General features: G+C 43.9%; 1 protein-coding gene across 1 annotated transcript; it reads left to right on the top strand.

Moving 5' to 3' along the window:
* The first annotated feature begins 266 nt into the window (after nt 1–266).
* Nucleotides 267–13,712, top strand: LOC106745854 (sodium/potassium-transporting ATPase subunit beta-2-like). The gene is made up of 5 exons (XM_014621824.1): nt 267–1,090; nt 7,472–7,732; nt 7,877–8,058; nt 8,387–8,660; nt 9,195–13,712. Exons 1-5 carry the CDS (start codon nt 964–966, stop codon nt 9,296–9,298), a joined length of 948 nt encoding a protein of 315 aa, XP_014477310.1. The 5' UTR covers nt 267–963; the 3' UTR covers nt 9,299–13,712.
* The last annotated feature ends 2,892 nt before the right edge of the window (nt 13,713–16,604 follow it).

The raw sequence follows: 16,604 nt of genomic DNA, 5'->3' as shown, positions 1-16,604 counted from the left end.
ACATAAGACGAGGTCTCGCGTTGCGACGATACCCCCGCGTCTTCGGGTGTCCTCGCGTTGAAAAGCATCCATAACTAATCGCTCGCTCGTTCGTCGAGATTAACGCAGATGTCGGTTAATCGCAGCGACAGGCCTCTCGTCACAGTCGTGCAGAAAATTTGCTTCGCTCGCCTTTGCTACGTCATCGCGTCGAGGAATGCCGCGCATATCACCGGAGTGGCGATAACCGAGGCAGGGGCCGTGTCGGCATTCGAGGATCACGGCGAAAAGCTCGGCTCATGCCGTCATTCTCTCTCGGGCTATCGCGCCGGTCGGACGTTCCCCACGTGACCCACTGTCCAAGACTCCCCCCCCTCGTCCGCTTCCTCGGCAGAGACTCAATACGCATACGCGATGCTCCGCGCGAGTCCGCCGCGCACCACCGCGTAAGCTCCGTCGCGCGGGCGAATATCCACCGCGGAACGGGGTCGATCGAAACCACCCACGAGAGGCAGGGGCTGCGGGAGGGACCGCCGGCGGAGCCACCACCTGGTCGAGGTTCGCGAGAGAGGGGTAGGGGGCCGAGGACACTGGGAGAACCGCCGTATTGACGCGTCTGCGTGGTCACGCCGGCGCGTTACCTCTCGCGCGCGCGCGCACCGAGGGGTGAAGGGGTGCGCGCGAGACTCGCTCGGGGGAGAGGGTACGGTGAAAAGCTCTCTCGGGGGTCGGGCCAGCTTCAATCGCTCAATATTCAACCCCTCGCCGTACGGGAGCGCCCGAGGAGAGCAGCGGCTCCTCCAGACGGGAGCACGAATCGACCGTTCCTTCCTTTGCGCCCTCGCCCGCGGAGCTGTTCGTTCCGCCGTCAGAGGAACCGTCGAGTGGAAGAAAGTCGCCGACGGCTGGACAGCCTTCGAGAGGGAACAAGCGGCCGCGGGTGGTTTCTTTCTCATCGCTTCGGCTCCTCGCGTCGTCCCCGGCATGGAGGGCAAGAAGGTCGAGCAGTTCTACACCCCGCCGCCGAGACTCGGCAAATGGGAGGGTTTCCGGATCTTCCTCTGGAACTCGGAGACGGGCCAATTACTGGGACGCACCGGAGCCAGTTGGGGTGAGTACCTTTCTTTTTCCTCGCACGTTTCAACCATCCCCTTTCGACCCGCCCGCGCAACTTGTTACCTCTCTCGCTCTCCCTTCGATCGTGCGGACTGGCTTAGTACCGCGTCCTGATGTGCCTTTGTAAATAGGTCACGCTATATAGGCGGGGAACGTTGTATTATATAATGTAAAAGATATACGCGGAACGTTATTTGGGGATCGCGTCATTTGCATTCGATAGCGCCATTGCGGTACCTCGGCTCGCTCAATTTTCCGAGGGGCACCGCGGATCAACTTTTCACGCCTCTTCGGTTACCCTCCCACCTCTGCTTCGTAACGTCCGTGGATTTCGGGAAGAAATTCACACAACGCTTCTCTGCTGCTCCCGTCGATGAATCACCCGCTTCGCGATATCGTCGGACATTAAGCGGGGAGGAGCGATTGTCAAAAAGCGACTTTCCGTCGAGCCGATTCCTCCGTTTCGTTTTTGTCTCTCGCTTTTCCACGCGGCTCATTTTTATCAGCAGAGTTATTGGAGCGATATTTTTCCAACTAGTATCTATTTCTCGAGAGATACGCCGAAGGTTACACCGCGGAGTCTCGTTACGTAATAATACATAAAAGACGGTAGTTGAGTGCCACTGGCACTGTGTTTTCTGTATCGAGAATTTTCGCCATGACATTTTCGGCATTCAGCTATTACAGTGACATGGTTTTTCCTCTCTATGCGATAACAAAACATAGCGGGAATGTGTGTGCGGAGTAGTTAGATGTGTGTGACGAAGATCTGTGGTATCAAAAAGGTTGAGCACGATGATTCGAGCGCATCTTTAGTCCGCGCATGACTTGGGGAATTCAAATAATTCTTGGAAACGTGTGTGAAAAACAGTCAAATCAATCTTGGCACGGTAAGAAAAACGAAGAATACGAAGTAATGTCATTCAACGGAAAATCCAGTCGAGCAACCGCAACGGTCTTCTCTTTCGATAATTACGCTCCTTTGTTTCCGGCATTTTTGTTTCATTTGCTTGTTTAGCGACTGTGCGCCTCTTTGAGGAAAATGACTTTAGTTCCCGTCTCCGTCTCTTCCCACCATAGCCCACTCGCTCGGCTTTAGACTCGAAATTACATAATTTGTATCGACTGCCTCTTAGTTAGTGCACACGAAATAATTTACAGTTTTAAACGACACCGGTCGTGTAATGTCGTGTTATCACACGAAGCGTGAAGGTAAAAAATATTGTCCACCGAGTCGATTACGTAAGATATAATCTTCTCTAATGCAAGCGTGAGATGTAGTAGTTTTCATAGCCGATTGTTGTTGATCGAAGACTATACTTTTGCAATATACAAACGTAGTCGTTTCACGAGTTGACCACTCTCGAGAGAAGCGTCAAATCGTTTTTTGCGAGAGAATTCTTATCCTTTCCTAGGAAGAATAATGTTTCTCTGAAGGCAGCGAAGGAAACGAGGAAATATCTTGCGCGATAAATATGAGGTTTTCAGTAACAGACTACTGATTTACCGCAGATATTTCATAGCTTGCGTTTAGCGTTACGCATGTCCTGTTCTGATAATGCCGTACTAGCCGAGTTCTGTTTACATCTTATTGTTAACGAGATGCTTCATATATGCGGACCAATTAAGAAATAAATTAACACATGGTTTAGATTCATAACGTGTGTCTTCTTGTTTAATAAAACCAATAAAAATATCTCCAAATAATATTTCCTGTATTTTCAATAATAGAACATTGGTTTTATGTATAACGCCACTTTTGATAATTGTAACATACTTATTTAATGTGACCACACATAATACATGTAAATTTATGCAGTATTATAATGAAACATGATAAATTGTAATGTAACGCTATTAATCACGTCTCGATTAATTTTTTATTATTGTTTGCGCCACTAATATATGCCTTAATTAGATTAATGATTTACCATTGGCCCGAATTTTATATATTCATTGTTGCTTGTTATACACATCCGTTACAGAATTATTTCTTAATTAATGGATAATGACGGAAGATAAATAAAATAATTTCAATTTGATTTATGAGTTGACATTAATTTAAACGAAAATCTGCATATTAAGTTAAAATTCCAAACGCGGGCAATTAAAATCTATCGTCGTCGATATATCGATTTTTGCCATACAAATCCGTTATTAAAATATAAAAACTCGCAACAGCGCTCAGAGTTGACACATTTGGTGATTCACGAAGATTACGGTATGGCAAAAGGGTAACATTGGATAATGCCATAACATTTACCAAATTGTCGGCCGACGTCTTAAAGAAGATCATGCAGAATTTATTGATCGAAACTTACACTTTCGCTGAGATAACGTGATCCCAAGGACGTATCACTGCACATTGGTTCTTCAAAGTTTAACGACATTTGAAACTCGCGGGAGCTCTGCGACCACAACGGGAATTATTAAGCATACTTTTTTTTATTTAGAACACCCATGAGATATTTCGGTGCGGCCACGGCATCACAGACGTGAATGAATTCTATCGAAACACGCAACGCTGTCGCACGCCGTGCGTCACGAAATCATTACGGGATCGCTGATGAACGGAAGGTTAATACGCGACTAATGTTACGTAACACCTTAGCAGAGACTGTCGTCAGGAAGCTGTCGCGAGGAAAGGATGTTCGAATCTTTTCGATCTCGCGACTTTTGGCCGGTCGGACGAATTTGTTTAATAATAAACATATATACGTATAAATAATATTATATATATAAATAAATCGTGCTCATATATATATATATATATATATATATATATATAAGTGGCTCCTTTCGAATATTATTCTCTGTGAATTTTCATTCCTCTTCGGATATTAAAATTCATGGTCATTTTACATTACACGTTTCATNTATATATATATATATATAAATAAGTGTACTATGTATAATAGATAAATATATACGATATCGCTCAATTTGTTTGATGTATGTATTCTCATGAGTCAATTAAACCAGCGTAAACCGAGAGGAACAATAATAATCGAGACACTGAACGCGTTACATTGAAGCTTTCGTTTAACACGTGTGTTCCGTTAATGCTTCAATAATTGTCATTACCTTCATTTTATATACTTACATTCTGTAATATATATATTTTTATTTCATAGAGAGAGAGAGGGGGAATATAAATATATATCTACGTAGAGAGAAAATTGCAAAGTAAGAAATCCTTCAACTTTTCTGTCGTCGATCGTACATTACGACGCGTGCGTCAAGACTAAAAAAGATGAAGCGCAACTTCGCAACGGACAGTTGACATCGCTTGAGTATTCAAGCTTATAAGCCACATATCCCTTCCTAGTCAGCGGACTTACTCTATTTTTTCTCTCCGTTTATCCCTTCCCCAACCTCTTTCTCCATCTCCCTCCCTTTCTCTCTTTCTCTCTCGCTCGCCCACCCCCTCCCCCTTTCTCTCTCTCTCTCTCTTGTTCTTGTTCTATTGCTGTTTGTCTATTCCCCTTCGCTCTTCTATTGCGGTCGATCGACTTCCATCGAAATCAATAAGAGCCGTCTCCGTTACCATCTCGCAGAAATGGTATGGTCTGATTTCTATACTGGATAGTGTTAGCGTCTGCGCGCAGCCAACGCCAGTCGATTTTTGCGGCCGAATGTCCTACATTCGAGTTCAATCCTGCGGACCCTTTCCGGAAAAGGATGGAAATAGGCATTCGCGAGAATCGCTCGCGCTACAACGCGGTCCCGTTAATGGTAAAAATCGAGTTTGGTTATAATTACATCGTCGGCCGGCGACAGGTAATGAGATACACACAGAGCCGATGTCGGTGTGTTAACGTAAACTGTAAAGTCGTTTACCCAGCCGGGGCGAATTTCGATTACATTATCCACCGCAACGTCATTGTAGATTGTCGTGGTTGACGTCACCCTGCCCGCTCGTTGTAGATAAGAGAGAAAGGCTGCGGATGGTCGCGCGAGTAACGCGAGCGGTTAACACGCTGCCCATGTGAAATTTTACAAGAGAGCAAGCAGCGTTATTGAAATGCCGCGGGGTGGAAGGGATTTTCCACCGATTAATAAATCCTCGCGACAACAAAACGACGCTGCGAGGTTACAGCGTTACGTTCAACTTGTTCTCCATGCTTAAAAGGAGAAATCAACAATTAAATATGACAAAAGAATATTCCCCTTTAAATTACAACCGGAGGAGGTGACAATTTTCCTTCCCTATTCTCTGAATTTTCATCACCGACAGTTACGTAACGCCGTAACCGACGGCTGCTTCTACTTCCAACACGCGAAAGTCGAGCCGACGATGAAGCTTCCGCAAAGATGTTATTTGTTTTTCCTTATTCATTTATCAAAGCGGTTAGAATAGCAACGACCTACTTGACGATAGAAACGGTAGTCGGCTCGCGTCGCCGCATTCGGCACCGAGTCGATCGATATCTCGAAAAAAGCCATGGAAATGTTACGTTGCCGTAGTGACTCCGTAATGACATGCCAGCCATTGATGCGGAGGGTTGAGGCGAACACGAGTTGCTCCGAGAGTTCAGCGCCAGCCTCATTGCTCTTGATACGTTTCGACAATTCATTTAATCACTTTGTCAGACACGCGACAGTTCACCTCGTGCTGTTGCATTCGATCGGTCTCGTGACGGATAACTGCTATAAATGTGTTCGAACAATTCCGAACAATTCTGTTCGACGCGCAACATTTCGGGCAACGATTCGTCGGGATCTTTTCCGTTGTGAAACACGGAGATGAGAAACGATGAGAATTCGATTTCTGTGCTTCAGCCCGTCGAATGCGGCGGATTGCTTGAAAAATAATTTGCAACCGTGCCATGTAAAGACCGCCGCAGTCAATGATTCCTCGAGGACGAGTTACGACGCGCGCGCGTGAGAACGCGAACGTATATTCGTCAACGATTTGTATGACAAACGCGTGGTATCGCTTACCCAATACCAATTCAGGCCAATTAGACGCCGCATCATAATTGTCTCGGTGCTACAGCCTTCGGCCGGCAAGCAAGGCAGAGCAACGAGATAGAAATTACGCTGGTGAAATAATTGGGATCGACGTCGATATTAACCCGGAGACCTGACGGTGTGTGTGTGTGTGTGTTCCCCCGGCGCGTCCCCGCTTTCTACTTTTCTCAGGGAAATATCAACTGTGAACAGAATAATCGATCAATGGAGCCTTCAAACTTAATTTTAGTCGGGGAAATTAAACGAGACCGGCTTCAGCTGAGCGGTCACGAAGGAACAAAGTCCGACGAGAGAGTGTGTATATGTGTGTGTGTGTATATACATAAATAGCAATTTTAAATTTATTGAACTTTCAAAGAGCTCACATACACGCACGCTCAAGTATCAAGGAGGGATTCAGCATATACAGGGTGTGGCAATAACTCTTATCGCCTTATGAATATCTTCGGGAAATAAAAATATTTTATCGACGACTAAATAAAGATGAAAAATGCTTGCGTTCGCGGAAGATGCTTAAAACGATTATCGTTAATACCAGGTGGTATTAATGCAATCTCTCTGTTAGATAATTCTTCTCCCCTGCTATCGTGTTTCCTAGATATACAAGGTGATAATAGTTATTGCTTCACCTTACATACTGTTGACCATACTACTTCAATATAGAAATATCAGCAATTTTTCTTTTGATTTTTACTGCTGTCTCTTGATATGAAACTTAAAAAAAAATTTGTTTTATCAAACTGAAGGTTATTGGGGAATTTTTAAACAGGTAGGATTAGTATTTTTTTATTATCGACTCGCGAGCTCGATATCGCAGCGTTTCTTTGAAATTTCTTTTCAAAATGAAATTTTTTCTTTTGGTAAACTGGCCGGTATGCATCTTATTTATGGGGAAGCCAGACGTAAATAATCTAAATTTCGAACAATTGCTGAAAATAATTCACTTTAACGCCAAAACGGCATATTTCTGGACATGGATTTATTAATAAAAAATTTATTTTGGTGTCCTTTATAAGCACTCGAAGTTTGTCGGTCTAATTTCGGGATACCCTATATATAAAAATAGAAGTCGTCGCTTTTTATACATATACAGTAAACAATTGTATGTAAACTACGTATTAATCCACCGAATTTTTTGTGTTATTTTGACAAGTTGAATATTGTAATTTAACATATATTTGAGTACTTTTCAACATATTCGAATTTATATTGATGCAAGTATTACTTGCACTATTCTTTGTATTCTTGATTTAAAACAAATTTCTTCCCTGTGCATGTTTATTAAAACCCGCGCGTTATTTAAGTTCTTAGCAAAGAAGTTTCCACGAATAAAAAATCTTCCCGCGCTTTCGCAGATCGACAAAATCACCGTGTGACTTATACCGATAATTGCGTCTTTCAGCTAAGATCTTGCTGTTCTACCTGATTTTCTATGCCGTCCTGTCGGGCTTCTTCGGCGCGATGCTCGCTGTATTCTATCAGACGTTGGACCCGAACGCGCCCAAGTGGCAGTTGGACAATTCGCTGATCGGCAGCAACCCCGGTCTCGGTTTCAGGCCTATGCCACCCGAAAGCAACGTCGAGAGTACTCTGATCTGGTACAAAGCCAGCGACGAGGGCAATTATCTCCACTGGACCAGGGAATTGGACAAGTTCCTGGAAGGTGAGCTCATCGTTTCTAGAATTGAACCCTTGTTTCCAATATATAAGTCACGGGGCACGATGATTTTTTTCTTCCGATTTCGGCCAACTTCTTCGTGTGGCTTAGCCGAAAATTTCTCTAAAATAATCTTTGCACACGATCCAGAGTATGAGCAGCCGGCCACCGGTACGATCGCCCACGATCAGCGAATGCCGTGCGCTTACGGCAAGGGAGCGCCGTCGGGTAAGGTCTGCGACGTAAACATGACTACCTGGGGAAAGTGCACGAAGGACAACAAATACGGCTTCAGTAAATCAGCACCTTGCATTTTCTTAAAACTCAACAAGGTTTGTGCGTTGTCCCCTTTCGTACTTTACGTCGGAATCTTATGTCTCGGTATTCTCTCGACGAGCTCGAGGAAGCTACACTGAAAAAGAAAATTGCTATTTTCAAGTAAATATTTACCAAAGAATGTTGCAGTGATTTATTTTATTCGAATTAAGTAAATATTACTTGATCCAAACGAAATAAATTACTACTTAGTAAATATTTACCTGAACACAACGAATTTTTGTTCAGTGTACATTTCATTTATACGAGAAATCTATTATTTCTGCAGATACAGCGTTTCGTACGATTGACGCGGTAAAGTATCGTCCCCGATTGCTCTTTCAGATCTTCGGGTGGAAGCCGCACTTTTATAACGACACGAAAAATCTGCCGCAGTCGATGCCGGAGGATCTCAAGGAGCATATCAAGCAGGAGGAAACAGCCAAGAGACTGGACACCGTCTGGGTGTCTTGCGCCGGTGAGAATCCGGCCGACGTGGAGAACATGGGCGCGATTCAGTACATACCGCGCCGCGGTTTCCCGGGTTACTACTTCCCGTTCACGAACACCCCGGGATACCTGAGCCCGCTCGTCGCTGTGTTCTTCGAGAAACCTAAATGTACGTATTTCCATCATTGATCGATTCCGCGCGAGAAGACGGATAACAACGGCGGGTACGACGGGTTGCCAACTCGCTTTGCCGACAGCCGAGGCGTAGCCAGGATTTCAGGGGTGAAAATTTATCCTCACGCAAATCTCCTTATGATTTATTTCACACAAATTCTTATTGAACTTCAATGAACCTCCGTAATTTCTTCTTCTAGCTTCTTCCTGGAACGTCTTTCGAACATTTGTGCTATATGGGGTATCGATTTCTTTACGTTTATGCTCAGCACGGTATACCCTTCTTTAATGAAAACGTGAAAAAGTGTGTGCAAATAATTCCGCAAACATGCCTAACCCCCAAGTAACGGAGTGACGTCAGAGGACGTTGTATTCGCGTCACAGAGAGGCCACATTGCTGTCAATATGACGTCCTCTCTGACCTCACTCTGCTGCTTGGGAGTCTGTGCGGCCAGGCAACTCGTTGTTGACCCGTCACGAAGCGTTCGTGAACAATCGACACCCGTTCTTTTTTTTCTCGGTACCGCAGACGGCGTACTCATCAACATCGAGTGCAAGGCATGGGCGCACAACATCATCCACGACAGATTCGAAAGGCGCGGCTCAGTGCATTTCGAACTGATGGTGGACTAAGCCCGGCTGCTTCGGCCAATCGTTAGACCACCACCGCTACCAACCGCGTCCACGTAGGAAGCCGCAACAAAAAAAAAAAAAACATAGTAGAGGACAGAGAGAAGACGTTTCTTTTTTAATCTGCCTCGTTGGCCGACCGCGATCACACCCTGTGCCATCCGGTTTTCTCTCTGCCGACGATACCGCCCCGGATCAGCCTTACTTCTTCTCACCGTCGTCACTTCATCGTCGTCGATTCACATCGTCTTCGTCATCGGGCACTCTACAACGACCGCGCGCGACACCGCAGTCCGTCTCTCCACGTCGTCCGCCAAGATAAGAAGGGAGACGGAGGAGCGAAGGGAAAAGGGAAAGCAAAAGGGGTTGGCTAACAGGAAGGGGAGGGGAGACGCAGCGTGTACACGGGGGAAGTGAGAACTCAACGTTTTTAACGATCGATCGCAACTCGACGTGCACAAAAAACGAAACCGGGGTTAGGGGGAGGGGAGGGTGGGGAGGGGTCGAAATAAACAGTCCCGCACAAAAGCCGGGCGGTATCCTCCCTTATTTCTGCCAGGGTCGTGTCACGGGGAGTGATCTCGACCATCGACGGCTACGTCGATCGTTCGCAATACTACTTCATTCGCGCGCGCGCGCGACAAAAAGAGAGAGAGAGAGAGAGAGAGAGGGAAAGAGAGAGTGAGAGAGAGAGAGAGAGAGAGAGGAAAAGAAAGAGGGAAAAAGAGAGAGAGAAAAAAAAGAGATTCTCCCTTAGTTTCAGAGCCCACCGCCCGTTCCAGCTCTAGAATCCTCTTATTAAGCTTCTCGTCACACACCGTTCCTTTCCACGACGACGCGAGTTCGGCCGACGAGTCGCGTCGACGCGGCACCGCGGATGATCGATGATGATCTTAGGTTTGGCCATGTAGATGTTTTAGATTATATAGCGTATTTCTGCCCGTCGCTACGGTACATCTCGGCACGTGGATATTTCATCAGCGAGAGAGAGGGAAAAAGAGAAAGAGAGGGGGAGGGTGAGAGGAGAGAGAAAAAGAGGGTGGGAGAAGAAAGGGGAAAATGAGAATGAGAGAGAGAGAGAGAGAGAGAGAGTTTTCACCAAGTGGAGCTCTCTGCGAATTCTCAAGCGTGGAGAAAACGCAGGCACAAAGGGGTACAAGTACGCGTTAGGCTCGGTCGGAGCGATCGCTGTCGAGGGGTAACGGCGAGACGCGGCTCGCGCGACTTCGCATCGACGATCCCGAGCGATACTGATCGAGTCTCCCGAGTACATTAATCAAAAGCGACACAAAGCTGCCATCCGCCAGTATCCGTAAAAAAAAAAAAAAAAAACGCCGAACGAAGTCGCGAGTTCACGCGTAGAATCAGCCTCCGTTCGCGATCTCTCCGAACGTTATCTCTATATTTGTAAGATACATAGTCGATTATTACATAGTTGACAGTTGAGCAGGTGTAGTAGGGAATCGTTGGGGAACTTTCTGTTTCTATCGAAATACGATCGAGCTTCGGGACACACACTTATGTGCAGCATTCGTTGATTTGGAATTGAAGCGGTTAGAGAGAGAGAAAGAGAAAAAGAGAGAGAGAGAGAGAGAGTAAGAGATATTTTTCTGGTTTATCTCTCCGTTGTGTTCGTAGCGACACCGATCGGTCGGTATTCTATTCGTATCGCTTCGCCGCTGAAAAAAAAAGCTATATCACGTACGATACTTGTGTCGCACATGTTACTTGTATTCCTTTGTTCCGGTTGATATTTTCAATTGAGAGAGAAAGAAAGAGATAGGGATGGAGAGAATCGAGTTTACAAGGATAACTATGAGAAATTGAAATCTCTGCCGTGGTGCTGATATCGCGAAGGGGTGTTACCAAAGAAACGGAAATGAAAGAGAGTTTGATGAGGCGATCGATGGTTGTTGCCACTCGTAGTGGTATGTTGAACGCGACTGACGACCTAGGATTCTCGATGTGACGGAATCCGTAGGGCTTATTTTATGCGGAGGCACTCGGATTCGCGAATTGTTGAATCTACTGATTTTTGAGCTCATAAATGCTTAGATTTGCATATTCTTGGACTGGCAAGTTTCTTCGGAATCGTAGGATTATTAAGGGGTCTCGTGTTTCGGTCTTCAAATGTCACGATGAGAGTGTACGCGCGAACGGGATTCGAGAGGGTACAGCGTGGTCAGACGTGACACTGCCATATCAGTTGCGGGAGTTAAGACTTCTTAAACAAACTGATGAATGGTAATAGCTTAAAGAGAAAAAAAATGATCATTTGAAGTCGTAAGCAGCATCGGATGACTAAGGTTCTAGTTTGCTAATTCGGACACGGTGTGACACGTGCAGCAGGTAAACGTTTCGGTAAATCGAGCCGCGGAAACGGAGGAAGGAAGGAAGGAAATAATGTGTTCTACTTACTTATTATTCCAAGAATCTCTTATCTGGGGATGTATGAGGGCAAGAATCTGCACACTCAGGAATCTATAAATTAACAACAAGAAATCAACAGATCCGAAGATCTACGTGGACCTAAGAATCTAATATTAAAGAGAGGAAAAAAAAAACAGTTACGGACACGAAGATTCGCGAATGCAACAGTCTGTAGGTCCAAGGATCTATATATTAATTTTATTAATTGATATTTTAAAGATATTTTTGTGATTAAACAGAGATAAAAAAGAGAGAGAGAGAGGAGAGAGAGAGCATTGCAAACGCTTCACCAGTTTCACATTGACAAGATATGTTACGATAGTATAAAGAAGCTTCGACACACACGTTCAGTATTTAAGGCTCTGAGAGAAAAGCTGCTTGTACATAATTTCTACAAAAGAGTTTTAAAGTGTCTAAAGGTCCGAGGAGCACTTGCGATCAGTAATTACCACATCTTTAATACGAACACGTCGATTGTATACTGATAATACGAAAATGTTATAGCAACGATATATCGATACTTACCGAAACATTGGACCTGTTAAAAATTGGTAGTGATGCCGTAATGATTGCGGTAATCCTTTACAAGTACTTAAAACGAGATAATTTAAACTATTGATTTTTGGATGTACTTAAATCACAGAGAGGTTTCACCGATCTCAAAAAGAAATGAAACAACTGTCGATATATCGCATTAATTATATCACAGACAGGCGTTCAGCCCCGATCGACTGGCGGCATATGAGGATTTATATCGGTTTCGTTATGCGATACGCCACATAGCGCGGGGAAGAATGCATATAATAGTGCTTAGTGCTAATTCACACCAATCCTGCGAGTCGTTGAGTTGTTGATTTCAGCGAGAGGAAAAGTCGGGAAAGTTGCTCTTTCCGCATCGATAAGACGTCGGGGAACGAGAAACATTTTGCGTCATCGATACGGACACCTTCTGACGAAAGCTGGAGCTTGCAACTGAAGAAATGATATATCGTGAACTCTCGTGTACAATTATTTTATGTAGTTCCGTTACTATTAATTATTGCGCGACGATATTACTATGTAATATTAGTACTTACCTTTTTAGAACGTCTTGTCAATGTTTAAGAGTCTTTAAAAACGTCTTAAGGTCTTTAAGACGACGTGTTAGGTAATATATATAAATGCGTTCACAGAGTGATAAAGATCCTCGAAACTTAGAAATTTTCAATAAATATATCTTATTAAGATAAATATATAGCAAAGCATATATTGGTTGAATATAGATTTATATCTGAACTTTACCAATTCAACTCGTGAAACACATCTTTTATTTATGACCAACCCTCTTACGTAACGACATTTACTTTTACTCTATTCACGTATAGGAGATCGTTAATTTACACAACGCGTAATATATTAAAAACTAGTCAGCTTGATTTAAACGGATTGACAGTCGCCCTGGACTAAACGAATATCAAGTAAAATTATCGGTATATATATTTTTTACTTCTTTCCTCACGATTTATTTACAAGTAGATTTAAAAATTCTGAGCATCGTATGAATTTTTAAATCCATTTTTTATTAAAACATACCGGTCTTGTACATTTTTAAGTACACAGATCCGATTTATAGTAACCGAATTTGCTAGTCATTTGGGCTTTTCAAATTGTTTGTAAATTTTTACATTCGCAGATATTTGAGTCCGCAAGTTGGCATATCGGAAAATGCCTTGTATCGATTTTCTGAGCGCTACATAATATATTCTTAATTCGCGATAAAGGATTTCTTCTGATTTACAAATTCTGGGATCTACAAATCCTCCGATTTATAAATCCTGCGACTCATAAATTTATAGGTCGATAGATTCTTAAATCGACAGATCCTTGCATTGAAAGATTCGTAGATTCACAGATTCTTGGATAATCGTCGATGGCATTGTTAAATCCGTAAAACGATGTAAGATAGAGAGGGGAGAGCGAGAGAGAGAGAGAGAGAGAGAGAGAAAGAGTAGAAGAAGAAAGAAAGGAGGGAGAGACGACAAAGACAAAAAGAGTGGAGATGAAGAGAGAATAATATATTATTAAAAGAAAATATTATTACACTTACAATCTCTCTACACATCAGGGCGGCTACATATTATTCATCATTGTGAATGATCTGTTTCTAATAATGAACATCTAACTGTTGTTGAAGTATGAAAATTGTACTAATCACGCGCATGAAAGAACGAGAGAGAGAGAGAGAGAACGAAAGAGAGAGAGAGCGAGCGAGCGAGCGAGAGCAAGTGAATAAGAAAAATTTGATATACACGGTGAAAGAAGAAAAAGACGACGAAGGGAGAGGGGGAGGAGGGAAAGAAAAGAAGCAGCCTCTAATAACGCGTACACCGGGTTCAAAGCTGATTGTGTTTAAACTTCGTCAACTACCCGGCTATCGACGTCTGCTTTTCAAGGCCATCGAATCTTTATCGAGCCAAGAGTCAAGAATATTTGCATCGCGATCTTGGTCAGGATATCGTTTGTTTGTTCGAATAACTTGCGTTCCCCGGGATCACCATTTGGAACGTGTAGCCGACAAAATCGGGATTTAATTTGTATCATTCGAGTTGTGCGAGAGTGTTAGAGAAAGAGCTCCATATAAACGAAAAATCACAAAAGCGAAACGGATTAAAAAGAAGCAAAAAAAAAAGAGGGAGAGAGGGAGAGAGAGAGAGAGAGAACGGAGAAAATCAAGAAGGGAAACTTGTGTAGTACGGTCCATTATCGCATTACCGATACATTAAGTGTATATCCGTACTTACGTATACTTACGCATACATATATATATATATATCCATGTTGTTATTGAGGATAAGCCAAAACTTTAATGTCCGAACACGGCAGTGCTTTGTATAACAGAAGGTCGTATTACTTAATTAACGAGATACTTGATTAGATAAGGGGTACCTTTAGCGAATATGTTTAAGAGACCGATATATTATAGTATATATACATTATGCATGCATTCTTGTTAAATCCTGTTTGTCGTTGAATTATTGATAAGCCATGTGTAGTCTAAGATGTCTAAGCAGTGTCTTATGTTGTAATACATACATGTTGGGTGACGCTTGTTACGGACGTAATCGACGTGTATGTAAGGATGTACAACGTTACTATAGTTCCCACACGTGGCGCGGCTCCTTAAGCGCGTACACGCGAGACGAGCCCCGGGAGCGAGGGTGGATCGAGCCCCGTGACTCGTGGGCTTCACTTCCGCGTACCTTAGATTCGAAGCGGACCCCACAGCATCCGTCGTCAGCTTGATCCACTTTTGGCCCGCGCGTCTCGCACATATGTATATATAGGATAACTATATATACCCCCAATGGTGCGGTGGATGCGGCCAGGAGGGTTTCCGGCGCCGTGTGTCGTTATCGGCATTTTTATTCATCGGCATTATCATTTCGGCTGACTATAATTTCGTGCGCGTTTCACCTCTCACGGAGTGTCAAGCCGTGTTCTCTATCGAATGCTCGAGAAGAAGCTCGATTCATCATTCGTTGAGTCCTCCTTCCAAGTGGGATCGTTGATGTCACTAAGTGAATCAACGTTACGGATTAACGTCGGCCATTCGGGACTTTGCACACGCTTGTAACGGCGATCCTTCATCCTCGCGCTGCTCGTCAGCAAACACGTGGCGTTTTAATTTGACGCAATGCGCCCGGTAAGCGACACCCGTCGCGAGACAACCCGGCTCGTATTTCCGCGATCGACCGCATTGGCGACAAAGACTTCGAACGACCTCGTTCAAGAAGCCACATTGCACATATGTGTCCTAGTGAGGCGGGCGTCTCCGCAAAGTTAGTTAAGATTCACCGAGGAGATAATCTTCTAGAGACTACTAGCGAGTCCCGAGGGACTACCACGATCGTCTGTGATCGGTTTTGCACTCTCCCTTTCGCGTATTTACACTTTCTTTCGCACTTTCGCATACTTTCGTGTTTACGGGGAAGAGAGGTTCATCATCGTGAGCGTGTATACACACACACAGTCGAGACAACCCGAGAATATCTCAAGAGACAGAGAGAAAGAGAAGGAGACCCGAGAGAAGATAGCCGGTACGCGCTTACACTGAGAAAAAGGTGTTTGGTATTTGTAATTATATAGTCGCACGGTGGTGAGAAATAATTATAGTCGGGAAAAGCATTTTTGTAATAAGTGTTATTACATAATAGTGATAGCGAAACCTTATACATGCGTACTGCTAATATTGCTACTTTCTTTCGTTAGGAACAGCAAGAATTTAAGAGGGTATATATATATATATATAGTCGGCAAAAATGACTATAATTTGAGCGGGATCGACTGTTTACTTTTTTTCTCTCAGTGTAGGTAGGTAAGGACGAAGCAACGTCTCGACGCGGGGGGTTCCTCTCGCGCGGAGGACGTGCGCGCGATACGTGTGATTACAATTAGAGATACCGCGATTGCGCTAGACCTTTAGAGGATTATTTTTCTTCGTCGTGTGTAGATAGAGCGGCTCAAACGATTAAAAAAAAAAAAAGAAAACTGCTTGAATGCGTGACACCTAGCATTAATTTTAGGCATTTTAAGATTTAAGCTTGTTGTCGTTGATTAAGGTAAATCGTAAAGGTCAGCCTCGACAATTATTATTATTATTATCATCGGCGATACCATCGTCGTCCCGACGATGATCGATAAGTCCCTTAAGAAATCGTTGTTGTGCGTCACGCGATCGCGCGTCGCCCGTTTCCTTTGACTGGTGACGTACGATTCAATGCAAACTCAGCCACACAATGTTACACGAGAATGAAGAAGGTACTCGCCAGCGCTTACGGAGTAATAATTATTGTAATTACGAGAGGAAGAAGTAGTGATCGTGCACTGAGAAGGGGGGCGG

The sequence above is a fragment of the Dinoponera quadriceps genome, unplaced genomic scaffold (genome assembly GCF_001313825.1).
Source record: "Dinoponera quadriceps isolate SergipeBrazil2010 unplaced genomic scaffold, ASM131382v1 scaffold1692, whole genome shotgun sequence".
Lineage (NCBI taxonomy): Eukaryota > Metazoa > Arthropoda > Insecta > Hymenoptera > Formicidae > Dinoponera > Dinoponera quadriceps.
This window is presented reverse-complemented; position numbering and strand designations above follow the sequence as displayed.